The sequence below is a fragment of the Coenobita brevimanus genome, chromosome 105, assembly GCF_032717465.1.
Source record: "Coenobita brevimanus isolate Jiangsu-jjx chromosome 105, ASM3271746v2, whole genome shotgun sequence".
Lineage (NCBI taxonomy): Eukaryota > Metazoa > Arthropoda > Malacostraca > Decapoda > Coenobitidae > Coenobita > Coenobita brevimanus.
The window spans coordinates 26,332,347-26,358,661 of NC_137058.1; the positions used below are offsets into that span (position 1 = coordinate 26,332,347).

General features: G+C 41.9%; 1 protein-coding gene and 1 non-coding gene across 2 annotated transcripts in view; one reads left to right on the top strand and one right to left on the bottom strand.

Annotated features, from left to right (window-relative positions):
• LOC145416291 (long-chain fatty acid transport protein 4-like) overlaps positions 1 to 26,315 on the top strand; it is a 45,511-nt gene that overhangs the window by 14,014 nt on the left and 5,182 nt on the right. Inside the window, exons 7-13 of the mRNA XM_080285290.1 lie at positions 15,303 to 15,417; positions 16,626 to 16,712; positions 18,045 to 18,119; positions 19,627 to 19,744; positions 20,472 to 20,615; positions 21,765 to 21,902; positions 24,910 to 25,067. Of these exons, the coding sequence (XP_080141416.1) occupies positions 15,303 to 15,417; positions 16,626 to 16,712; positions 18,045 to 18,119; positions 19,627 to 19,744; positions 20,472 to 20,615; positions 21,765 to 21,902; positions 24,910 to 25,067 (835 nt within the window). The remainder of the gene's footprint in view (positions 1 to 15,302; positions 15,418 to 16,625; positions 16,713 to 18,044; positions 18,120 to 19,626; positions 19,745 to 20,471; positions 20,616 to 21,764; positions 21,903 to 24,909; positions 25,068 to 26,315) is intronic.
• Positions 11,770 to 11,888, bottom strand: LOC145416354 (5S ribosomal RNA). The gene has a single exon (XR_013900246.1). It is a non-coding gene; the product is annotated as a 5S ribosomal RNA (ribosomal RNA).

Sequence of the window (26,315 nt, forward strand, 5' to 3'; positions counted from 1 at the left end):
CATTTGTGCTGGGAGGGGGTTGGTGATAGCCAATACCCTCTTCAGGCATAAAATGATCCACAGGTATACATGGCGAATGATGAGAAGGGTGGGTGGTGAACTGAATGAAAGGAAGGCAATGATTGATTATGTGTGTGTGGATGAAAGGATGCGAAGTTGTGTAAAGGATGCAAGAGTGTATAGAGGTTGGGGGAGTGGACTTTCAGACCACTACTTGGTGGTGGCCAGAATTAGAATGCAAGTAAGATGGAGGAAGAGAAGAAGGGAAAGACGAGAGGAAGAAGTGGTTGCAAGGAGAGTGGAAAGGTTACAAGAGGATGAGAAAAAGGCAGAGTATAAGAGAGAAGTGGAGGAACGATTGGGCAAATATGAATTGGAGCAGATGGGAGACGTGGAAGGTGTGTGTAAGATATTTACAGAAGAAATATGTGCCGCATGTGATGTGGTGTGTGGAAGGAAGAGAAGACGGAGAGGGGTGCAAGGAACAGCGTGGTGGACTGAAGAGGTGAAACAGGCTGTGGCACAAAAGAAGAAAGCATACAATGAATGGATGAGAAATAGAGGCGTGGAAGAAGTTGAGAGGTGGAAGAGAGAGTTATATGTAGAAAGAAAGAGAGAGGTGAAAAGATTAGTAAGAGAGAGTAAGAAGAGAGTGGATGAGGAATTTGGAAGGAATTTGAGTGTAAAGTGGAAGGACTGTAAGAAAATGTTCTAGAGAGAGGTGAAAAGAGTAAGACAGGGTGGAAGTGAAGTTAGTAGGGGAGTGAAAGATAAAAATGGTAGATTACTAGTGGAGAACGGATAACAAGTGAGCAGATGGAGAGAACACTTTAAGGAATTGTTGAACATAGAGGATGGAAGTAATGCGAGTACTGTATAAGTGGTTGGGGAATGGCTGGGAGAAGGAGGGAGGTGAGAAGACAGGAAGAAATCAGTAGGATAGAAGTTGTGGAAGCAATGAAGAAAGTTAAATTGGGGAAAGCCCCAGGAATTGATGGAGTGTGTGGTGAAATGCTGAAGCATGGGGGAGAGATAGTAGTAGAATGGATGTGGAAGATGTGCAGATTGGCCTGGGAGGAAGGTAGAGTCCCGGAGGATTGGAAGTCAGGTATAATTATTCCCTTGTAGAAAGGAAAAGGGGAAAAAGAAGTGTGTGGTAATCATAGGGGCATTTGTCTTCTTAGTATAATAGGAAAAGTGTATGGTAGGATACTTATTGACAGAGTTAGAGAAAGAACAGAGAAATTAGTTGAAGAACAGGGAGGCTTTAGGAAGGGAAGAGGTTGTGTAGATCAGATATTCATTCTTAGATCTTTAGTGGAAAAGTTTCTAGAGAAGGGAAAGAAGTTGTATGCGGCTTTCATGGATTTGGAGAAAGCATATGACAGAGTGGATAGACAAGGTTTGTGGAAAGTGTTAAGAATATATGGAGTTGATGGGAAGTTGTTGAATGCTGTGAAGAGTATGTACGATGGTGCGAAGGCTGCAGTGCATGTGGAGGTGAACTAAGCGAATTTTTCTCTTTGAAAGTTGGTTTGAAACAGGGATGTGTCATGTCTCCATGGCTGTTCAATCTGTACATGGATGGGGTAATAAAAGAGGTACAAGGTAGGGTAGTGGATGTTGGAGTGGCCCTGGTGAGAGAAGATAGTGTTTGGAAACTCCCCGTACTGTTGTTTGCAGATGATACTGTGTTGTTGAGTGAAGACGAAGGGGAGCTTCTTGGCTTGGTGGATGAGTTTGAGAGAGTGTGTAAGAAACGGAATCTAAAGGTGAATGTAGGGAAGAGTAAAGTGATGGTCTTTGAGAGAGGTGAAGTTAGTGATTGTACAGTGAGGTTGGATGGTGAGGAATTGGAAAATGTGAGTACGTTTAAGTACTTGGGTAGTTTGATGAGTAAGGATGGGGGTTTGGAGGGTGAAGTGCTTGAAAGGGTTCAGCAGAGAAGAAAGGTTGCTGGTTCTTTGAAAGCAGTGATAAGAAACAGGGAAGTGAGCATGGAAGTGAAAAAGTTACTACATGACAGTATTGTGATACCAACTCTAACGTACGGAAGTGAAGCTTGGACATTGTTGGAAGGACACAAGTCAAGAGTGAGAGCAGTGGAAATGAGTTATTTAAGAGGAGACTGTGGAGTCTCGTGGAGAGACAGGCTGACGAATGAGGATATGAAGAAGCGTTGTGGTGTTGGTGTGGATGTGATAGGAAGCGTTATGAGGAACACACTGAGGTGGTTTGGCCATGTGGAGAGGATGGAAGGTGAAAGACTGATGAAGAGAGTGTATGTGAGTGAGGTGGAGGGGGGAAGAGGGAGGGGGAGGCCGAGGATGAGATGGAGGGATGGGGTGGAGAGGTATATGAGAGAGGGGGGTGTGAGTTGGGAGCAGGGCAGTGAAATGGCGGGGGACAGGGCGACTTGGAGGCGATTTGTTTGTGGCCACCCCAAACGGGATTGAAGCGTCTGGCAATAGATAGATAAACAAATGCCCCATGATTACCACACACTTCTTTTTCCCCTTTTCCTTTGTACAAGGGAATAATTATACCTGACTTCCAATCCACCGGGACTCTATCTTCCTCCCAGGCCAATCTGCACATCTTCCACATCCATTCTACTACAATCTCTCCCCCATGCTTCAGCATTTCACCACACACTCCATCAATTCCTGGGGCTTTCCCCAATTTAACTTTCTTCATTGCTTCCACAACTTCTATCCTACTGATTTCTTCCTGTCTTCTCACCTCCCTCCTTCTCCCAGCCATTCCCCAGCCACTTATACAGTACTCGCATTACTTCCATCCTCTATGTTCAACAATTCCTTAAAGTGTTCTCTCCATCTGCTGACTTGTTCTCCGTTCTCCACTAGTAATCTACCATTTTTATCTTTCACTCCCCTGCTACCTTCACTTCCACCCTGTCTTACTCTTTTCACCTATTTCCAGAACATTTTCTTACAGTCCCTCCACTTTACACTCAAATTCCTTCCAAATTCCTCATCCAGTCTCTTCTTACTCTCTCTTACTAATCTTTTCACCTCTCTCTTTCTTTCTAAATATAACTCTCTCTTCCGCCTCTCAACTTCTTCCACGCCCCTATTTCTCATCCATTCATTGTATGCTCTCTTCTTTTGTGCCACAGCCTGTTTCACCCCTTCAGTCCACCACGCTGTTCCTGACACCCCGCTCCATCTTCTCTTCATCCCACACACCACATCACATGCTGCACATATTTCTTCTGTGAATATCTTACACACACCTTCCACGTCTCCCATCTGCTCCAATTCATATTTGCCCAATTGTTCCTTCACTTCTCTCTTATACTCTGCCTTTTTCTCATCCTCTTGTAACCTTTCCACCCTTACATGTACTCCTTCTTCCCGTCCTTCCCTTCTTCTATTTCTCCATCCCAATTGGACCTTGATTCTGGCCACCACCAAGTAGTGGTCAGAAAGTCCACTCCCCCAATCTCTATAAGCTCTTGCATCCATTACACATTTTCGCATCCTTTCATCCACACACACATAATCAATCATTGCCTTCCTTTCATTCAGTTCACCACCCACCCTTCTCATCACTCGCCATGTATACCTGTGGATCATTTTGTGCCTAAAAAGAGTATTGGCTATCACCAACCCCCTCCCAGCACAAATGTCCACTAATGCACTCCCATTCTCAACTATCTCAGCAGGCCCACCCCACTCACCAACTATTCCATCCACCTTCACATTCCCTACTTTACCATTCATATCACCGATCAAAAACCCTCTCTCATTCCTTCCAAACTTTTCCATGCACACTTCCACATTTGTCCAGATCTCTTCTCTCACCCTGCTTGCACGATCTTGCGTTGGCGCATACACACACACAGTCGCCCACATTTGTATTCCAACTTTCAATCTTACCCACGCAATCCTTGACCCAACTGATCCATACTCTCTTATGCTCTTCTTCCATCTTTTACTCACAACTATACATACTCCTTCTTTTGCCCTCTCATTCTCACCTACTCTTGCACATATACCCCATCCATACTCCCATTCTCTCACACTATCACCTCTCCATTTAGTTTCAGTTATTCCACATACATCAACTTTCGTACCCTCAAGCACCTGGACAATCTCTCTCTCTTTTACCTCATCATTCGCTCCCCTTACATTCCATGTTCCGATTACCATGTCCTTTGTCTGGTCCTAGGTCGTCATCTTTTGGTCAGCCCTTGTCCGAGGCTTATTGTTTGTTTTTTTAGTTAATTGTTTTCCGGGGAGGGACACTAACCCTCTGCCAACCCTTTTAGTCGCGTTTTACGACAAGCAGGGATACTGGTGGAGTATTCTTGAAAAAAAAAAACTGCCCCCAGGGGTAGGGCATATTGATCCATAGTTACACCTTTTACACCTTAACTTGGCCCAGATTTTTATCCTTTTGCATTTTACTTCACTTAGTTCATTGGCAGCAAGAGACAGTGATACAGCTCAAGATCCATTCTGTGGAACTTCTTCATGACTGACATCATATTCTGTTGTTAGCATCAAGATGGAAACATGTCAGCTTCAAGCAAGGTTAAAGTGATAAGAGTATGTTGTAGTTTTAAAGCTTATTTTTAATGTAAGAAAACATCTATTTTATGAGTGCATATTGTACCTTTTTTGTTTCTTTATTTTTTAGTCTGTGTTACAGGTAAAAATACATTATGCCACCTAAGGGTACTGTACCACTATCATCCTCATATTATTATTGGGTGACTCTACACTGAGTGACAAACGAAATGGTTTCCTTTGCACCAGGAAACCATTTACTATGCTGGGTGGTAACAATATAACCAAATTATGGTGCCTGGTGGTTTAGCAGGTAATTATGGTGCTCCAGTTGAATTGAGCCTATGTAGGTTTACATCCAAGGGATGGTTGTGATTTATTGCTCACATAATGCCACTCAGAGATGAGTGAGGCTGGCCACTTTCGTCTTAAATGTCAGGACCAATTTGCCTAGCCCAGGGCTCCTACGCCTCTCATAGGGCAAAACTGGATTAAGTAATGAATAAATGAATGAATGATTATTATTATTATCATTATTATTATTATTATTATTATTATTTTGTGGTAGGTGGGGGCACTCACCATCCACTCACTCAATGTAGTGCTGCTCTCATGTGTCTGCCCTGTCCTCTCCTCCATTCTTCTTTCCTTCCATCTTCTTGTGTCTTTCTTTCCTTCATTCTTTCCTCGTCCTTCTGCCTACGGATGACTCTACACTGAGTGATAAGCCAAATGGTTTCCTGTACACCAGGAAACCATTTACTACACTGAGTAGTAACCATATAACCAAATATTGGCGCCTGGTGGTTTAGTGGGTAATTATTGTGCTCCAATCGGATTGAGCCAGTGAAGGTTTATATCCAAAGGGTGGTTGGGGTTTATTGCATACATAATGCCACTCAGGGATGAGTGAGGTTGGTCACTCTCATCTTAAATGTCAGGACCAACTGCCTAGCCCTGAGCTCGTACACTCCTCATGGGGCAACGTAGGATTGGATTATGGATGGGTGATGGATTATTATTATTATTATTATTATTACAGTATTATTGTTATCATCATCCATCCATCCATCCATCATCCAATCCTACATTGCCCCATGAGGAGCATAGGAGCCCGGGGCTAGGCAGTTGGTCCCGACATTTAAGATGAGAGTGACCAGCCTCACTCATCCCTGAGTGGCATTACATGAGCAATCAACCCCAACCACCCTTTGGACATAAATCTTCACCGGCTCAATCCAATAGAAGCGCAATAATTACTCACTAAACCACCAGGCACCAAAATTTGGTTATATGGTTACCACCCAGCGTAGTAAATGGTTTCCTGGTGTATAGGAAACCATTTGGCTTGTCACTCAGTGTAGAGTCACCCACAGGCAGAAGGAAGAGGAAAGAATGAAGGAAAGAAAGACAGAAGAGGGAGTGTAAAGTTACCCATAGGCAGAAGGACAAGGAAAGAATGAAGTAAAGGAAGACAGAAGAGGATGGAAGGAAAGAAGGATGGAGGAGAGGAAAGGGCAGACACCCGACAGCAGCACTACATCAAGTGAGTGGATGGTGAGTGCCCCCACCTGCCACAAATTATTATTATTATGATTTTGTTATGGGGGCATCCATCATCCACTCACTGAACATAGTGTTTTCTTATGGTCTCTACACTGAGTGACAACCCAAATGCTTTCCTGTGCCCAGGAAACCATTTACTATGCTGGGTGGTAACCATATAACCGGAGTTTTTGGCTGGGTTAAGTGTCCCCCAGATTCCCCTAACTAAAATCACTAAATCATGGCAGACGTTTTGGAGAGCCTCAGAGGGCCCAGTACCTGCTGAGGGGCCCCATCCAAATAGACAGGTTTGCATGGCCAGTAGGAATGTGAGAGGTGTGAATGAAAAGAGCAAGATCATGGAAGCAGTGAATGTGTTCAAGAGTGCTAAATACTGTATGCTGTGACATCATTGAGTGAAACAAAGATGAAAGGGTTTGAAGTGGAGGAGTGAGAACGTGTGAAATGTGTACGGTCATTGATGAATGAATTGTGGCATAGTGGAATGAGAGATTCCTAATGTGTCAGCTCGAGATGTATGTATGTCAAGTTCAAGTTCGAGAAGACGAAAGTGGCAGTGATTGTAGCATATGCACTGTGTGATGATAGGTGTTTGACAGAGCAAGACGGGTTTGGGGATGAGCTGGATGAAGTAGTAGGAGAAAAGCCTAGGAATTATAAAGTGTTTGTAATGGGCGATACGAAAAGGAGAGTAAGCACTGGTCCTGTGAATGAATATGGGTAGTAATTGAGTATCAAGAGAGAATGATAATGGAAAATGACTGAAGGACATGTGTCAGGAAAGGAGGTTGTGCATTTGTAATCCTTACTTCAGACATAAAAATACACATAAATATGCATGGTACAGAGGGAGATCGTGTTGAAAGGGGCTTGATTGATTCCGTGCTTGTAGAGAAATCAGTGCTTAGAAGTATTGCTATTACGAAGGCAGTGAGAGGACGATGTGGAGGTTTGTCAGATCATATGACTGTGGTATGCAAGATCAAGCTGAGAGGAGTGAGGTGGACCAAGAGAGAAAGGAGCAGTCAGGGAGAGAGACTGAAAGTCGAGAAACTGAGAATCAAAGAAATGGCAGATGAATACAGGGCCAGATTAGGGGAGGAGTTAGAATCAGTGAATTGGAATGAAATGGATCTTGACAGCATGTGGAATGTATATAGGGATTGCTTAGTTAGGATTGCAAAAACGGTGTGTGGAGTGGCAAGAGTAACAACAAAGTAGAAAGGTACGACATGGTGGGATGAAGAGGTTAAGAGGGCAGTGGAGGAAAAGAAGAAATGGCTAGAGTGGATACAAGACAGGGGTTCAGTTGAAGTAAGAACTGAATATATTGAGAGCAAGACACATGTAAAGAAACTAGTGAAGTGGAAAAAAGTGGAGGTAAATGATGATCTAAGAAGAAAAATGAAAGCAAATTACTGTGAAAATAGGAAGTTACTCTGGAAAGAGGTGTGGAAATGTTGAAGTGACAGGGGAAAGATGTGAAAGTGTGAAGGATGTAAGTGGCAGATTATTAACCCATGGGGACGAAGTAAGGACTAGATGAAAAGAATATTTTGAAAGTCTGATGAATGGGAGTAGAGAGAGCAGAGTGGCTGTAAACATGATTGGTTTGGGGAGTTTGCAGAGAAGGAATGCAGTGCCAGGAAACATGAGACTTGCAGAGGTGAAGAATGCTGTGAAATGGCTGAATGGGAAAGCAGCCGAGGTTGATGAGGTGAATGCAGAGACGACTAAATGTAGTGGAGAGAGCAGAATGAAGTGCTTGATGGAGATATGTAAGAAGGTATGAATGAGTGAAACTGCCAATAGAGTGGAAAAAGGCAGTGATTGTACCCCTGTACAAAAGTAGAGGTGAGTGAAGTGAGTGCAAGAATTATCATGGCATAAGTCTGTTGACTGTTGTAGGGAAGGCATATGAAGAATTATTTCAGAGAAAGAAGAGAGATATCAGAGGTCCTAGTGAGTAACAAACTGGGTGGTTTTAGGAGTGGTAGAGAATGTGTAGATAAAATTTTTGTTGTGAGCCAGATAGTGGTGAAGGCATGTGAGAAGGACAGGAAGGTTTTTATGATACATTATTTATGGATCTGGAAAGAGTAAACAACAAAGTAGACAGAGAAGGATTGTGGAAAGTTTTGCACATGTGTGGTGTAGATGGTAAGTTGCTAGGTGCCATCAAGAGTTTTTATGATGGTAGTGAGGCATGTGTAAGGATAAATGGGCATCTAAATGAAAGGTTCACGATCATTGTAGGCATGCAACAAGGTTGCGTGTTGTCCTCATGGTAGTTCAGTATATATGTATATGGATGGAGTGATGAGAGAAGTAAAAACACAAGTAGTGGAGAGAGGGATGGTTTTGGCAGTGAATGGTGATGGCTGGAATATCTCAAATTTGTTGTATGCTGATGATGCAGTCCTACTTGCAAATACTGTATCAAACAAGAACTTGGTAGACTAATGGAGAGTTCTGTAGATGTCTGTGAGTGTCGTTCCTTGAGAGTAAATGTATAAAGTTATGGTTATTGAGATAGGTGACTCCCATTGTGATGTTACAGTGAATGGAGAGAGACTGGAATTGGTAAGAGAGTTCAGAATCTGGGTACAGTGATAGAAAAGAAAGGAAAATGTGCAACGGAAGCTACTTTCCTTCCTTGAGTGGCACAAGGAAGGAAGGTAGCTGGTGCTATGAAAGCCTTAATAAGAAATAGAGGCTTGAGTGTTGCAGCTGCACGAGGCTTACGTGAAGGAATGTTAGTGCCAAGTTTAACATATGGATGTGAGACTATGGTGTAGCATGAAAATGAAAAGTCAAGAGTAAGAGCAGTGGAGATGGGACTGCTGAGAAATATATGTTGAGTGCAGAGAGTGGATAGGATTCGAAATAATGTGATACGTGAGAGATGCAAAGTAAGGAGTTCTGTGGACACTAGAATCGAAGAGTGTACTGGCATGGTTTGTTCATGTGGAGAAAATGGATGACAGTAGGGTGGTGAGAAAGGTTTATCTGAGTGAATTTGAAGGTAGGAGGAGGTGAGGTAGGCCAAGAAGTTGGTGGAGGAATATGGTGGATGAGTGTGTGAGGAAGAGAAGTATGGAAGTTGATGATGCTAGGGGACTGACAAGAGACCGAACTGGATGGATGAATGTTGTGGGAAGTGCATGATTAGGGATTTGGCACCCCTTTTTAACATGACAGTGTTTGGATTGGCTCTGTCAGATTGGTATATGTTAAGTTATGGAATGTGGTGAATTTTTTTGGGCCTGTCTGATGGAGCCAGGATTTTGAGGGCTTGAATGATGAGTGAATGGAAGTGTGGCCCATTGAATTGGGCAAACTTGGGCTGTCTGGACGTTGCTACTCCTCCCCCCCGCCCTAATGTGGGAAAGGAGATCCGAATGATGATGGTGATTATTATTATTATTATGATTATTATAATGTCCAAGGGGTGGTTGGGTTTATTGCTTATGTAATGCCAATTAGGCATCTTAAATGTCAGGACCATTTTGCCTAGCCCTGGGCTCCTATGTTTCTCATGGGGCAATGTAGGATTGGATGATGGATGGATCATATTTACTGTATTATCAGTATTATTGGTAGATTGAGATGGTTTGGACATGTTGAGAGGATGGAGAACGTCAAGTGGGTGCAGAGAAAGATGTGAACGTTGGGGGTCGGGTTGCGAGAGCAGGACCAGAAAATACCTGGTACGAGATTATAGAGTGTAACCTGAGGAATAAGAGACTGAATGGTGAGGCTGCCAGAGATCAAGCAGCATGGAGAGCCACCTTTAGATAACCAAGGCTGGCCCATACAGGCATGTTGAAATCTTTATAAATGATACAATACGATAAACAATGTGGTTATTTTCTTGTAAGTTGAGAGGTCATTCCTAACTGGGTAAAGTTGTCTGTAGCAGCAGTAACAGTTGTAGCCCCATTGTCCTCATCTGAATTGTGAACCCAGTGATTTGCAGTCTGAAGTTGTCTTCATCATGCAGTCCACCATCCTCCTTTCAGGGGATAGGGAAATTGTCTGCAAATAACAAGAATAAAATGAAAGTCATATCTGAACTGAACGAGTTGAGAGTACAAAATAATGTTCAAGTTGACTTGTAACAAAAACTTACTGTATTACAGGTACATCACCAATTTTCCAGCATCAGATGGTTCAGCACTTCTTTTAATCAGGACGAAGTTACAAGGGTACTTGCAATTCCCTTGCCAGCAAATTAGTTTACCAGGTGGCCACAGATAGTGTTGGGTGTAATGCGTACTTACTTGGACTGCTTACATTGCATGTCTTGGTGTTGATCCTTGTATTTTGTCTCATTCTTCCCATTTTACTTACATTTAACTCTACCTATGGCTTCTGTGAAAAATGTAAGTGTCAGTGGTGGTGTCAAGCATAAACACCAGTCTGTTTTAATACAGTCAAACCTCCTTGATTGTGGTTAATTGGTCCGCCATACTACTGCAGTGACGAAATCCCTCAGTAACCGGATAAAGCAATAAAAGGGAATAAATGTTAATTGGTTCAGGGCCCACAATTTTATACTTTTTTTTTCCTAATACCTGAATAATAACCCTATGAATGGAGGGACTGGATCAGCAATGTTTATGTCGTTCCTGCTGCTCTCGATTGTGAACCAGACAACCTTTTTCTCTCACATTTCTCCTAACTAACTGTGAGCCAGCATTGTTATCAGTGTGTTTTGTTTGTGAATACAAAATTCTTACAATTAAACATTCCTAACCATCAATTTCTGTTCCTGTGAACATGACACTTCCCATCAGTTTCCCATTCTTTTAATTAAGTTTACCCTTAAGTACAACTTTGTAGTACCACTTCAGTTCATTCTTAATTGCAACGACAGTGAAATAAAAAAGGTTATTATCGTCACTAGTATCTACTGAGGCACTTTATGAGTGTAAAGTGCATATGGTGGTAGGTGGGGGTGCTGACCATCTACTCAATCAGTGTAGTGCAGCTCTCCTGTGCCTGGCCTTTCCTCTCTTCTGTCTTTCTTTCCTTCCTTTCTCTTCTTTCTTTCCTTCATTCTTTCCTCTTCCTTCTGTTTACGGGTGACTCTACACTGAGTGACAAGCTGGGTGGTAACCCAGTGCCTGGTGGTTTAGTTGGTAATTACAGTGCTCCAACTGATTGAGTTGGTGCAGGTTTATATCCAAGGGGTGGTTGGGGTTTATTGCTCATGTAATGACACTCAGGGATGAGTGAGGCTGGTCACTCTTTTCGTAAATGCCATGACCAACTTGCCTATCTCAGGGCTTCTACACTCCTCATGGGGCAGTGCAGGATTAGATGATGATGATGATGGTAAAGTGCATAAAGCGTTATTATATTCCAGGGTCATTTGTGTATGGAAGCCAGTTGCTGCAAGGCATGCTGTTACCATAGTAACTGATACATAGCAACCCAGTGACCAGCTGCACTTGCCTCCCATGTCTTCTCATGCACACCAGAATCTCCTAAATCACTGTCTTATGAGACTGGGCACAGGCCATGATTTGAGAATTTCACCCATCCATCCATCCATCCATTGTCAGACGCCATGTATCCCAAACGGGGTGGCCGAGGGCTTAGAGTTAATTGTTTTACAGGGAGGGGCACTAATCCTCCACCAACCCCACTTGACACGTAGGGATGCCAACAGCATCTGGTGTTCCCAGGTGGTCACCCATCCAAGTACTAACCAGACCCAACGTTGCTTAACTTCGCTGATCGGACGGGAAGCGGTGTACTCAACGTGGTATGGCCGTTGGCAAGTTAGAAATAACTAGTCTTATGGAGAAAATTACTTAATGAGTCTGTCATCTTGAAAAAGTTGCCCCCCTTTCCCTGAAACCTACATAAAACTGGTCATCAGCAGACATTGACAACCTGGAAAAGAAATAAGTAAAGCATAATTAATGGAAATGAACAGTATTGTAAGATTCTTACTTGACTCTGACTGACAACATTGCTTGAATCAATGGGGGAGGGGGGAGGATTTCGGGGCTTTCTGGCCATACAGTATTTATTTTCGGCCGTGATCCTGTTAGGCCAAAGATGTTTAGGCTGTACCTAACCTAACCTATATTTTGGCCGAAGGCAATTTGGCCGTTTGCCACCTTAGGGCGCTACAGCCGAACTGGCTTGCAGCTGAAACAACCGGGATGTGAGGGGAGGGGTTCCAAGGCTTGAGGTGGACTGCAGTCTCTCAGCACAAAGAGAGTTTGCTGCTGCCTCTGTGCTGTTTCCTCATCATCATTCTCCCTCTAAAACTCCTCAGAGTTCAGTTTGGAGGCAACAGAAACAGTTTCGTCATCACCCATTGCTGCCTCTGTGTTGTTATAAGAATTGTTAATTCATTGAGCTTACCAAACAGGCACAGCCACTCCATATTTTCTGTTGAAATGAGTCTTTCACAGGTTACTTGTTACTCCTGGATTACCACAGCTACTGGGCATTTTTATAACCTTACCTCTGAAAATGAGGATTTAGAATGCATGATACATTGACAAATCCAGTCAGAGTGGTGGTAGATAAAAAACACAGCCAGTTGGAGAGACTGTTCTTAAACACTGCTGATGGCAACCAGCCAACTTCCATGAATACCCCAATTTTGTTTTTTTTTTCCACTCACTTCTTGCACTCACAATTCTGCAGTTAATTATCTGTATTACATGTGTACCAAAATTGCTTAACTTCAGATCGTGAGTTTGTTATTATTGGTGGAATCATTTCTCTATTTTCTATTGAAATGAGTCTTTCACAGGCTACTTTTCATTATTCCTTGATTACCACAGCTACTGGGAGTTTTTATAAACATTCCTCTGAAAGCCGTAAGTGTGGATTTAGAGTGTGTGATAAACTGACGCATTCAGTTGGTTTGGTGGTTGGTAAACAACTGATACTGCAAACTGTTGCATGATGTTGCTGCTTATTATGAATTCGGTGTTTAGAAATGCTTTATTTAGGAGACTCCTCTGTTTTTTCACTCGCCTATCTGGTAAGAATGGTATATTAACCCCTAAAGACCTATGACTGTTGAACGACAGTTACGGAAAATGTCTCATAAAGTCCTATGGCAGTCGATGGTACAGAGGCTACCAAAACTGGCGGTATGTAGCACTGCCTCTTTTTTTGACATATATGGGACCTGGCCAATGAGAACTAAGAAATCAGGTCGTGGGAGGCATGATCCACTCCCTCCCTGGGTGTGGGGACCCCCTCCCTCCCCAGGCTGTCTCTCCACCACCTTGTGCCCTCTGTGTCCCCTCCCACACAAACTACCCTTCATACCCCCAATAGACCATATTGGGTGTGTGTGGCAGACATATTTCCTCCCTTCCTCCCCTCCTGATGCCCCCATGCTCCCTCCACCTCCCTATTCCCCCTTATTGCTCAAGGGCATCCCATTCTCGCTCATAGTGAGGAGTGACTTTTTTTTCTTTTTGATGGTCGAATATGCAGTAACCATCAGACATATGAGAGTGAAACATACATTTTCAGGTGTGTAATTCAAGCTCTTGAAACCTGTAAGATAAAATGTTATCTTGGGGAAAGTTAAAAAATTGGACCCTTTTTGCGGATTTGAGGATAGGGGGGCAGGGAGATTTGTGGTCTTTAGGGGTTAACAGCTATTCAGGGGATTTAATGCAGTAACAGATTTCTATTATGCTAAAAAAAAAGAAAAAAAGAAGGATAAGGTAGAGCTATAAGAAAAAAAAATGGACAATGTTATTCCAGTGCAGAAGTTGTGAGACACATGGTATAGATTCATCAGCTGCTTATGGTGCAAAGGGAAGAGTACTGAAGTTCCACACCGACAGTGATTCGACAGAAAACATAAGAAAAACTCTGTAAGATAATAAGAATACTAAGTATGGTTGCGTGATGGTGGAATGGTTCTGTCATTGTCAGATGAAGTGGACTTGTTAGGTAGCTTGAAATGAACCAGGCTCAGTTTTTCCATAAGGAACTTAAATTTGAACATGAGTGTGATTACACTGAAGGATAGCAGGTCAAAGGTGTATTTTTGGCCAGCTCCATGCTGCCCTTATTGTTAGTTGCATTTTCTTTCTTGTGTTCTTGTATTCTTTCTTATTTAACTGTGGCAGGCAGTTCTGCCCATCAGAGTTAACCGATTGTGACCATCTAGTTGTGTCTGCAAGGTATAGGTTGCTAGGCCAGGGCCAAAAACCTGCTTTTTTTGTAATTTTCACGTTTTGAGTTGTAGAAGCATTATTAATGGGCATAGAATGCTCTGGCTTCTTTAGGCGTAATCTTGAGGATATTCCTTATTGGGAGTGTGCCATCCATTTTTCTCCTCTCTTCTCTAGTTTTCAAGTGACAACCCTGCGATGATTGGCCTCAGCATCCCTAGCAACCACTACCGGTTTTCAAAAATGCCCTCATAGTTCCCCAGCAGCTTGATGGAATTGAATATAAGTTTGCATGCCTATGGACATTGACTAGTACTGCAGCTTTCTATCGTACACCTATGTGCTACATTGGCCAGGTCAGGTGTCAAAGGTCATAAAATGCAAAAACAATGAAAATAGCTAAAATCACAACGTTGCTTGCGCAAAATGCTAAGACTCCGAAGATTATTAAGCCAGGGCCATGATTCTTTGGTGGAATGTTGCACTGGAGTACCTCCATACAGAAATGGCATTTAGTGTCGAAACTCACTTCCGGTTGTTGACAAAGCTTGGTCTGCATAGATCTGGCCATCATTCCCTACCAGCTTGTTGAATTATTATATGTGACCTATGTTGGTCCCTGTTGAATTTTTATGTGACATATGTTGTCTCTGTTTGTCTGGCAAAATCGTTCTTGTGGCAAGGCTCTGGATCCAAGGGTGCCAGAAGATTGATGTGCCTGTATTATTTTTATTGTTGTTACAATTATCATCATCATCATCATCATCTGGACATCCTTTCCACCCTAGGGCAGGGCGAGGAATAGCAACGTCCAGACAGCTGAAATTTATCCAGCTGAATGGGCCATGTTTCCATTCACTTACCATTCAAGCCCCCGGAATCCTGGCTCTTTCTGATGCGCCAAAAACATTCACCACGTTCTGTAGCTTCACATAAACATATCCGATACAGTCAATCCAGACGCTGTTATGATAAAAGGGGTGCTGCTGCTGTTGTTACTACTGTATTATTTATTTTATGTTTTTTTCAGGTATGTGTTCTTTAGCACTGCGGTTCATTACATGGCTGCCCTAGGAGACGATGAGGTGATCTACAACCCCCTTCCCCTCTACCACACTGCTGGAGGCATGGTTGGCATGGGACAGGTGAGTACATCAGAGTGAATATTAGTATAGGACATTTTTCCTGATAAGGTAAAAATGGTACTTTGTGTACCCCTAAGGAAGTTCTGTTGGAGTTAGCCATGGTATAGCTGATGTTTCTTGTGGGCTGGAAGCTAAACATAATACCAAAACCAGGTAATTGCTTCCCACCAGTTTCTGGATGCTTAAAAAAAAAAAAGAAAAAAAGTTTGGTGTGTAAAAAGATTTGTAACAATGTTAGAATCTCAGCTTGGAGGTTATCTCTGTGTACAGTTACTTAGAAGAAAGATCACATGCACATACATTTTTCCTGCCTAAAAGTAATGATTGTGCAGCTAGCTACCAGGTTTGTAGCCACATATTCTCATGGTAGTACCTCCCAGGGTCTGTGGAAGCCACCCCTCTCCCACCTCCTAACCTGACAGAGATCCCTAACCTCATTCAGCTCAGTTAATGGCCAAGTATAGTTTGCTTGGAGGGTTGATTTGACTATAGTGCATTTATTCGAACCTGACAAAGATCTCTTACCACTTTCAGCTCAGTTGGTGGCCATGTTAAATTAGACTGGAAAATTGTTTTGACTAGTAACCAAGATCATTCCTGTCGCACAACTAAGGGTCGTCAAATTTCATTCAGTTGCAGCATAATACTCAGGGTGTGGGAATGGCCCAGTTCTGTCAGGTAAAAACAAATTGACTATAGTAACCAAGGAGTCTCATGCCTGCCTCGTAATAAAGGCATGCTGAATTTCATGCATGTGATACTCAAGCACTGGAAGTGGTCCAGTTCTTTCCAGTAAAAACAAAACTGCATTGTAGTCCAGTGATTTGTCAGTGTTTTCATTAACCCAGTATCTAAAACTGAAATGGGGACCAGCACTGTAAATTTGATGGTTGTGTGTTGCAGTCAGGGGCAAGATTGGGACTGAGAAAAAATTGATTGTGTGCCTTAATGACCATCTTGCAGACTGTCTGTCATTCAGTTGCCAGCACCTTGATCCAATAAAGGATAGCCACAGATAAATCACGTTCATATTGCTCTGCCTCATGCTGTTCTCATATATGTTTCTATTCCTTTCCTCCATCTCATCCTTGGTCTCCACCTCTTTCTCTCCCCCTCCACCTCATTCACATACTCTCTTCTAGTCAGTCGCTTATTCTCCCTCATGTAGTGGAAAGGCAATAATCTTAATCTTTATTGTTCTTCCTCAGGTTCTAGTATTCAACAATACAGCTGTGATCCGCCGCAAGTTCTCTGCCTCACAGTACTGGGTGGAGTGCAAAAAATATGGCTGTACGGTGTGTCTTCTGTTTATGCTGTATTCTGTTGTAAGGTGTTTTATATAGGGTGCAGGGATGGGGCCAAATATGTATTTGTATTTGTAAATACAGTTAGATCAATATTTGTACTTTTAATTGTATTTGAAAATGTCAAAAGTTGCATATTTGTATTTATACTGTACTTGTATTTCATCCTATGATTTGCCATATTTGCTTCAAGTACAGTCAGGTACTGTACAGTAATCACGTATTTGTATTTTTACTTGCATTCATTCATTCATTCATCATCTAATCCAGTGTTGCTCCGTGAGGAGTGTAGGAGCCCTGGGTTAGGCAAGTTGGTTCTGACATTTAACATGAGAGTGGCCAGTCTTACTCATCCCTTGGTAGCATTACATGAGCAATAACCCCAACCATCCCTTGGATATAAATCTGCACCAACTCGATCTGTTGGAGAGCCATAATTACCCACTAAACCACCAGGCACTGTAATTTGTGTATATGGTTACCACCCAGCATAGTAAATGGTTTCCTGGTGTACAGGAAACCATTTGGCTTGTCACTCAGTGTAGTCACCCATAGACAGAAGGAAGTGGAAAGAATGAAGGAAAGAAAGACAGAAGAGGAAGGAAGGAAAGGAGGAAGAAAGAGAGGAAAGGGCAGGCACCCGAGAGCAGCATTACATGGAGTAAGTGGATGGTGAGCAGTCGCACCTACCACCAAACACAGTAAAATCAGTATTTGTATTTGCCTCTTGACAGATTAGTGTATTTGTATCTATTTGTATTTGGTCTCCTGTTTTTGACCCCATCCGTGAGAGGGTGGTCCATAAATATCCCTCCATCTGGAATTTACCTGGCAGTATCTCATGTATTACAGGAATGGCTTAGTCTGCTGGTTTGAGTGTGACTGTGAGAAGGAAATGAATTAATGATACAGGGTAAATATTAATAATGCTGAATGAATCTTCCCTACAACATGTGAGAAATTGCCCAGGTGACTAGAACAGGTGTGTTATATATGGACCACCCTGTTTATGTTCTACTTACTCAAATACAGTGTTACAGTATTCTTCCTATAAAGTTTTGCGTAAGATAAAATTCATTTGAGTGATTTAAACTGGTTTTAGCTAAATGCTTATATCTAGAACATTTTTGCATTATTGTACAGTATACTCTTACAGTTATAAATGTTTTATTTTGACAATTGGATATGAATGGGTGGGAGAGAAAGCGGGAATAGAGAACTGAATCGCTGTCTCGTTTTCCCACTCACCCATTCCTTTACCCATACAAGTGCGGTACTGTCGACTGATAGTTGTAAATACTGACTGAGTGTATACTTATCTAGGTGGGACAGTATGTTGGTGAGATCTGCCGTTACCTCCTCAACACTCCACCTAAACCAGAAGACACACAGCACAAGGTTAGCATATACTTTCATTTTTCATATATCATTATGTATGGAAGTGAAGCTTGGACATTGTTGGAAGGACACAAGTCAAGAGTGAGAGCAGTTATTTAAGAGAAGCCTGTGGAGTCACATGGAGAGGCAGGCTGATGAATGGGGATATAAAGGAGCGTTGTGGCGTGGATGTGTATGTGATAGGAAGTGTTATGAGGAACACACTGAGGTGGTTTGGCCATGTGGAGAGGATGGAGGGTGAAAGACTGATGAAGAGAGTGTATGTGAGTGAGGTGGAGGGGGGAAGAGGGAGGGGGAGGCTGAGGATGAGATGGAGGAATGGGATGGAGAGGTATATGAGAGAGGAGGGTGTGAGTTGGGAGCAGGGCAGTGAAATGGCGGGGGACAGGACGACGTGGAGGCGATTTGTTTGTGGCCACCCCAAACGGGATTGAGGCGTCTGGCAATAGATAGATAGATAGATAATATTTTACTCATATGTATCATAGTTTTACCTCATTTTCATCATTGTATTGCCCATCTTACCACCATCTCTTACCCCTGAGGCAGTTCCCTGGATCTCCACATTGTATGTTAATAAAAACTGTGTTGGGGTATTGGACGCATAACAAAGAGGAACCCTTTAAAATGGTCTAATGCAAAACGTGTGATATGAATGAGTAAAGCTCTGGAGACTTTTTTAGTAAGTGAATGAATGTTTGGTGTTGAATAATTTTCCCTCTGTTGTGTTTTCTCTTGCCATGCTTTCTCTACTGTACCTCACCTCATACTTAGGTAGATAAAGGTCATGATGATGATGATGATTTTGATCATGTAAAAACTCTTAGGCCCATATTTGATTAAAACCAGTTACACAGAGATGCAAGTAAGCCCCAGGTTAAATGAACATTTGTGGGTTGCTTATGATTATTGTTTTATAAATATTCATCCTACATTATTGCATCAGTATAGAAAAGCCTGATGTATTCTTTGCCATGTGCTTAAAAGTATCATCATCTCCCCCCCCCCTTTTTTTTTTTTTAATACTGTAATGTGCCATATTCTCTGTTAATCTCTTGTTACAATTCAGCATTCAAGGTGGAGAAAAGGCAATTTTAGGCCAAATGTAAATGGACAGAGTATAACGCGATATTCTAGCATTAATCTCTTGTTGCAGCTCAGGGTTCAGAATGAAAAGATGGCAGCTTTAGGCTTAGTTGTTGACAGAGTGTAGCACCATATTCTAGTAGCTGCAGCCCCAGGTTCATGTGAAATATAAACCTATTGGACTGCAGGCTGAAGCTGCCTTCCTCTTGCAGTTTAACATCCTCCTATTGGGGGATAGGGAGAGAACTGAGGGACATTCTTATAACTTGGCAATGGAACCACCTAATTATGTCAGTGCCACCATATGGAAGTGTCCCTCTCCAGCATCAGTCACTTGTTACAGATCAGCATTCAGCTGGAAAGATGCCAATTTTAGGCCAGGTTAAAGTGAACAGAGTATTAATGTGGTTTGTTGGTGCAGGTAAGGGTGATGTTTGGCAATGGTGTGCGACCACAGATTTGGGAACAGTTTACTGCCCGTTTCAACAACCCATGTATTGCTGAGTTCTACGGGGCCACTGAGGGCATTGCTAATATCAGTGAGTTTAAATGCCTTTTGTTTCTTTATGTTAGGTACATGCTCATATTTGTGTACACTCTCCCATAGTGATATATTTGGATGTTATACATTCACATTCCCCTTCATGATAATTTTGCTTTTCTGCAATTGACAGTCTTTACAATGAACATCTGAGACGGGAACATGGACATACCGTATGGAGAAATTAACTGGTAATGAAGAGGTGCTAGGGAGCTTTCTGTGTTGGCAAGAATGCAAGCCAAGATATGAGATGGGGACTAGGCCTCTCTTCTCTTGTTTTGTGGGACCGTTTTACAGGTACAGTACAGTACAGTACATGCACTGTGCAGGGATCCAGTGCCACCCTGTGGTGCACAGCGCCTCACCAGGGTCACACCGGGGTCCTTCCCATGGCAAGTGGCAGTGAAATATGAGGAGGTTTGCCTCATGGGTGGATTCTGCAGCTGCACCACTCAGCGTGCACTCTTCTTCAGTGCCTCATCATGATTGTCATACTAGAGGATGAATTTGTGAGAAAGAGAAGTATGGAGACCAGTGAGAGTAGGGAACTGACTAGTGATCAAGTTTGTACAGAAGAATGCATAACAAAGGTTTGTTATCCCTTGTTTAACTTGACAGTGGTCAGATTGACTCAGTCTGATTGGTATTTTTGAAGGTAAGTGTGACAGTGATGATGATGATGATTCTGTGTTTCCTAACTGTGGTCTTCATCTTCGTCTATACAGTCAACATGGAGGGGAAGCCTGGTGCCTGTGGGTTTGTGCCGGTGGTGGCACGATTTGTCCTACCTGTGTATTTGGTGAAGGTAGACCAAACCACTGGGGAGCCATACCGGGACAATAAAGGACTTTGCATCCAGTGTGGACCAGGTAAGAATAGCCTCCCTGTTGTGGTAGGTTAGTTAGGTCCCCACCTCCCCTCTGACACACACACACACGGGGTTATGCTTGTGAGACGAAGTTGGGATTAAAAAAAATACTGTAAATAGATAAGTAAAATAAAGTAAATGTGCAGATGTTTATGCTTGTGCGATGGAGTTTGGATTCCAGGGGCTTGAATGGCAATTGAATGAGTTTGTGGCCCATTTTCAGTGGGCATGCTGGTAAGATGTTGTTATCGTAATCCCTGACTCATCTGAATATGAACCCTGTGGACTGGAGGATGAAGATGTCCTCCTCCAGCAGCCTACCGTCCTTTTAGTAGACAGGAAGGGAGATGAGGAACATTTGTATGAGCAGCCAGTGGAGTCATCTGGTTATTTCTGTGCCACCATGGGAAGCTATTCCCACAAAAGAGAAGATAAAAAGAAAATGTGCAGATGATTATGCTTTTGAGGTGACATCAAAATTTCATGTCTGAATGGTGATCAGATGAGTATGTGGCCCATTTTCATTAGGCATGTTGTTCATTATTTCTTTCTTTATTGTCTTTTTCTCTCTCCATGCTTTCTGAATCCGACCTCACCACATCTATACATGGAAAAAAAAAGGGACTGGGTTGATGATGGAAAGCAGGTGACTTCTTTTAATTTATACTTAGTGTGTTATTGTTGATACTAAATTATTTTATTCAACTTTGGAAAAGCCTTTTGTCCTGAAGGGGTTTATTAAGGCTGTATCAAACTCTTGCAGTTTGAAACATCTGTCCTAAGCTGAATAAAATCATTAGGAGATGGCAAGGATAGAATGAAAAGACATCCCCAGGCTTAATGGCTTAATTTTGGTACTGCACTTATGAAATTAATAAGGGCTCTGTAGTGATTATATCGATGACTGATGGAAGTTGTTAAGGTTATAAGATATTTTGATAATCCTTTTTACTTTTAAGCCCATGGTAAATTAAAGAGAAAATGTTCATTTAAGTAACACATGTTCCTGTAAAGCTAATTTGCCAACTTCCCTCCAAATTACACAGCCAGTTGTTTGGAAAAATTTGGTACTGTAATTAGACATCACTGTTATAGGTGGGAGTAAGAGTCAGGATAAGTGTGATGCTGATGATGATCATTGTACCATCAGGAGAGCCAGGTGAGTTTGTGGGTCTGATCAAGAGAAATGACCCAGCCCGAGATTTCCATGGCTATGCAGACAAGAACGCCACACAGAAGAAGATAGTACGGGATGTTATAAGGAAGGGCGACGCTGCCTTCAAGTCTGGTATGTGTAACATTTGCTTTTTGGTACTGATGTAGCTATTTGCAGGCTCAGACATACAAAAATGACAATGATTAGATGGATGTGCTGTGCTTTCTTGAATGCGAGACCTGGGAGGACTAGGTTTATGATGGAAGAGTTAAGAAGGAGGATGGGACTGGGGTGTATTGGTATTGTGATGTGGAGAGGTAGATTGAGATGGTTTGGGCATGTGGAGAGGATGAGGGATGACAGTTTGGTGCAGAAAGTGTGAAAACACCGGGGGTAAGGATTCAAGAGGCAGACCAAACAAGGTCTACGAGAAGGTCATAGAGTGTGACCTCAGGATTAAAGGACGGAATAGAGAGGCTGCCAGAGATTGAACAGCATTGAGAGCTGCCATTAGGTGGCCAAGGCAAGCATGTTGGAGCCTGTATAAATGAAACGTAGAGTTGTTTTTGAGTAGAGGGGTTAGGTAAAGCCTTCTTTAACCTACTCAGTAAGGTAGACTCTGGGAAGACATTTTAAAGTGCAGATCAGCCCTGCTGTACTGTTGGGTGGCCTTCATGGAAGATCAGCTAACATTTAATCATACATTGAAGGTAGGGGTTGTAGTGATGGTATCAGTGAAAATGGTAATCTTGTATTAAAAAGATTTGCTTAATAGAGGACCAAAGCAGTCATATCAGCAAAAGTGGCAATTATACATGGAAGAAAAGGGTGCTAAAATGTTAAGATCATAGAAATAAAGAATCATAGAACAGTTGATTATATACCAAGGTTGACCTGTAATGAGGTTAGATATAGTATTGTTGCCAAACTAGTGGTATGTGAAGGTATGTGGCATTTAGTAGGACTGCTGGGCCTTCGGAAATGAGTTAAACTTCCATGGCTGTTCAGACATGAATGCTACACAGACGATATTGTGGAATGTTGTAAGGAAGGGTGATGCTACCTTCAAGTCCGGTATGTTTGATATTTGGTTTTATTTACCCATTTTCTTCGTGCTGTTAAGTGTTCAAGAAAGCAAGATATGGAGGTTGGCAAGGCTAGGGAAGTGATTAAAGATAGAGTTGGTTGGATGAATTATGTACTGTATAAAGGAGCGTGTGATATGGGTTTAGCACTCCATTTTGAATTTGAAAATCATTGGATTGACTCAATGTGGTCCGTAATGTGAAGTCCATCTATAAAGGAAAAACTGTGTGTGGGTGGTTAGACATTTGAAGTGGTGTCAGGATTCTGAGGACTTGAATAGTTGGTGAATAAATACCATAAGATGGGGCAACTGGGCTCAGTTTTCACCTCATTTTGTTCAGTGTTATTGAGATTGGCAAGAATGTTTAAAAAAGTGAAAAATGTTTTTAAATGACTCCTTTAGGGGCTGCGTTTTGGAACCAGACACATACTGAAGGATCAAAAAACAACTTGCTCAGAAATAAAACAAGGTGGGTGCCCGTTTACCTCACGTAGTGGGGCAACCAGGCACCCAGACCTTTTTATTACTGTGTGAAGGTGCTCATTACTGTTGACTGCTACTAAATAACATAAACTTAGGCAGGTATTACTATTTTCAGATTTCTTTACCTAAAATAGACAGTTCTAACACTTGGTGCCTAAAATGTATGGTGCCACAAAAGATTCCTGTCATCATGGAACATACTGATAAGAAATGCAACTTCTTTGACAGTATAAAGGGGATCATTACAGTTGACTGCTACTAAAAACATGAACTTAATCAGGCATTACATGTTAATCATGGCAGTACATAAAGAACTCAAATTGGTATAATCCTGTGTATCAGGAGTACGCCTGTTTCTTCCGTAGACTGACGCAATGGAAACTTTTAATACAACAGATTAAACAAACTTAGAAACACATTAGTCGAAGTATATGGTTTCTAGACTAGGTTTGGTTGTTTTTTCAAGGTTTGGGTGACATCATGGTAAGCAGAAAAGACATTTGTACCCCTGCTACCCAGAATCTTGTAGTTCCACACCATCACTGCGGTTCTGTGGGCAAATGAGCAAACAGAGTCTTTTAGATTCAGAGCTTGGTGCATCCCTGAGACTTATCAATATAGCAACAGATGACAAGGAGTCTTTGAGACATATTTAGAAACTAAATAATGATAATTAGTTAATGTGCCCAGTTTCCCCTCCCCAAAGTGCTCGGTTACCCCCTTTGAGTTAAACATTGCCATTACCTGGTAATGCTTAATTGTAGAAACGTGTTACTCGTTCTTGTCCTACCTTTGATAATGTCTAGTGAATGAGCCTAAGTAGAGTTCTCTAGCTACCCTGCAACCTAAGTAACTTACCCTTAGTGTTTCCAGTGTTGAGGATTAGGCGAATTCTTGAAAAAATCACTTATATGCTTGCAAGGCATAGTGAACTAGTTTTTCCCATTTCTAATTGTTGATTTTTAGGTCTGTTATTGCTGGGGACTTAGAGCTATACAGTTTCACACCAAAAAAGGTCAGAAAATTAAAGATTTATAGATTTTATATAGGAAAGTTTCCAGATAAGTGTGTGCCTGGTTCCCTGCTAAGTGTCCAGCTGCCTCATCATGCAGTATGTGGTACAGTATATGTAATTGAGGATGCTGTTGGTTATTTCTCACTGTCTCGGGAACAACCACATATCTCACTGTAACACATTTGCTCCAACCTGACAAAGATCTTTAACTCCTTTCAGCTCCGTTGATGGCCAAGCATATTCACACTAAAGGGTTGATATGACTATTAACCAAGGAGACTCATTCGTATCTCAGAACTAAGACTCACTGAATTTCATGCTGCAGCAACTTACTATTCAGACCAGGAGTGACCTATTTCTGTAAAGTGAAAATAATACAGCAGTAGTGTCCAAGGAAACTTATTCCTGCCTTGTAACTAAGGGTCACCAAATTTCATGCAACCTGAGTTTGGATTTAAAGTTGTTGGAGTGGCCCAGTTCCTTGAGGTGAAAACAAGCCAAATACAATTTCCAGTATAAATCAAGTATGAAGTGAGACCTTTTTAACATTACAGGTGATATTCTGGTAATGGATGAGCTCGGATACCTGTATTTCCGTGACCGCACTGGCGACACATTCCGTTGGCGTGGTGAAAATGTGTCGTCCACTGAGGTTGAAGGTGTGGTCTCGAAAGTAGCGGGAAATAAGGATGCTGTTGTGTATGGAGTTGAGGTGAGCACTAACAACTGTCCCCATAATATATGTAGTCATTCCTTACATAGGTTCATTGACTTTAATTATGTGTATCTTCTATGTTTGCATCATTGGAATAACTCTGATATGTGCATGCCTCGGTTTAACGATCTGATTGGTTAGGTAAAACCCCATCGTTAGGCGGGATATTGTATATCGGGGTACTTTTAATGTGTAATTCAGTATGGACCATTTACCAGCCTTGGGTTTCCCCCCAAACCAAGTCCAAAACTCACCCAGATGAGCCCAAAAACAGATTTAAAGGCAATCTAAATGCCTTAACATCTGTCAAGGAAGCTAACCTAAGCCTAACACCAGTAAATAACTCACTAAAACCAACAAATCAAATCTGAATATCGTCAAATATAAGCCAGGAAAAAAATCAAGCTTAGTAAACTGTACTCCAAAATGACAATGTTCACCCCACCTGTGGCTAAAACACATTAATCGAAGTCAAAAAACAGTTTATAAATCAACCTAAACACACAATATTAGTCTAAAATATCATTAAAATCAGTAAAATCAGACCATCATTAAACTGGGGTTTGGCCATTGTTAGGCAGGGTATGGTGCAATTTCTACCCCCATCGTTAAGCCGGGGTATCACATCTAGGGGTATTGTATATCGAGGTATTACAATTGTGTACTCCAGTCCTGAAAGTCAACTTTTAGTATATAATGTTAAATAATTTTAGTGATGTGTTTTTGTCTTTCATAGGAAAAGTATTAGGGGCAAAGAGATTAAATTCCACACCCATTGTACCCTTCTGTCCATCTTCATTGCGTCCATTCAGACTCAGTCACCCAGTCTAAGCCGTAGACAATTACAGTACTTATCTGGGTTAACTTCTTAGAGTCATTTGCTCTTACTACCTATACCAGTTTAATGTTAGGATATTCAGGGAATTTATAATTATGTATGTATGCATGTATGTATAATTTTGTACTGTATCCCTAAGCATAATTAGTTACTTTGTTACTTGGAAATTATTTACCTAGCAAATAGGTGTCTGGTGGTCGAGTGAGTTCAGACGCTGCAAGGGATGTTTGGGGTATCCCAGTATTTGATCTCATAGTGCTACTTCGGGGATGCCTAGCCCCAGGCCCCTGTGCTCTTAATGGGGGAATGAAGTAGTGCATGATAGGTGAAGCAATATAGTGTTTGTGTCCGTCCGTCCGTCCGTCCGTGTATGTATCTGTTGCCAAAATTTCTTGAAAAGTTTCGGA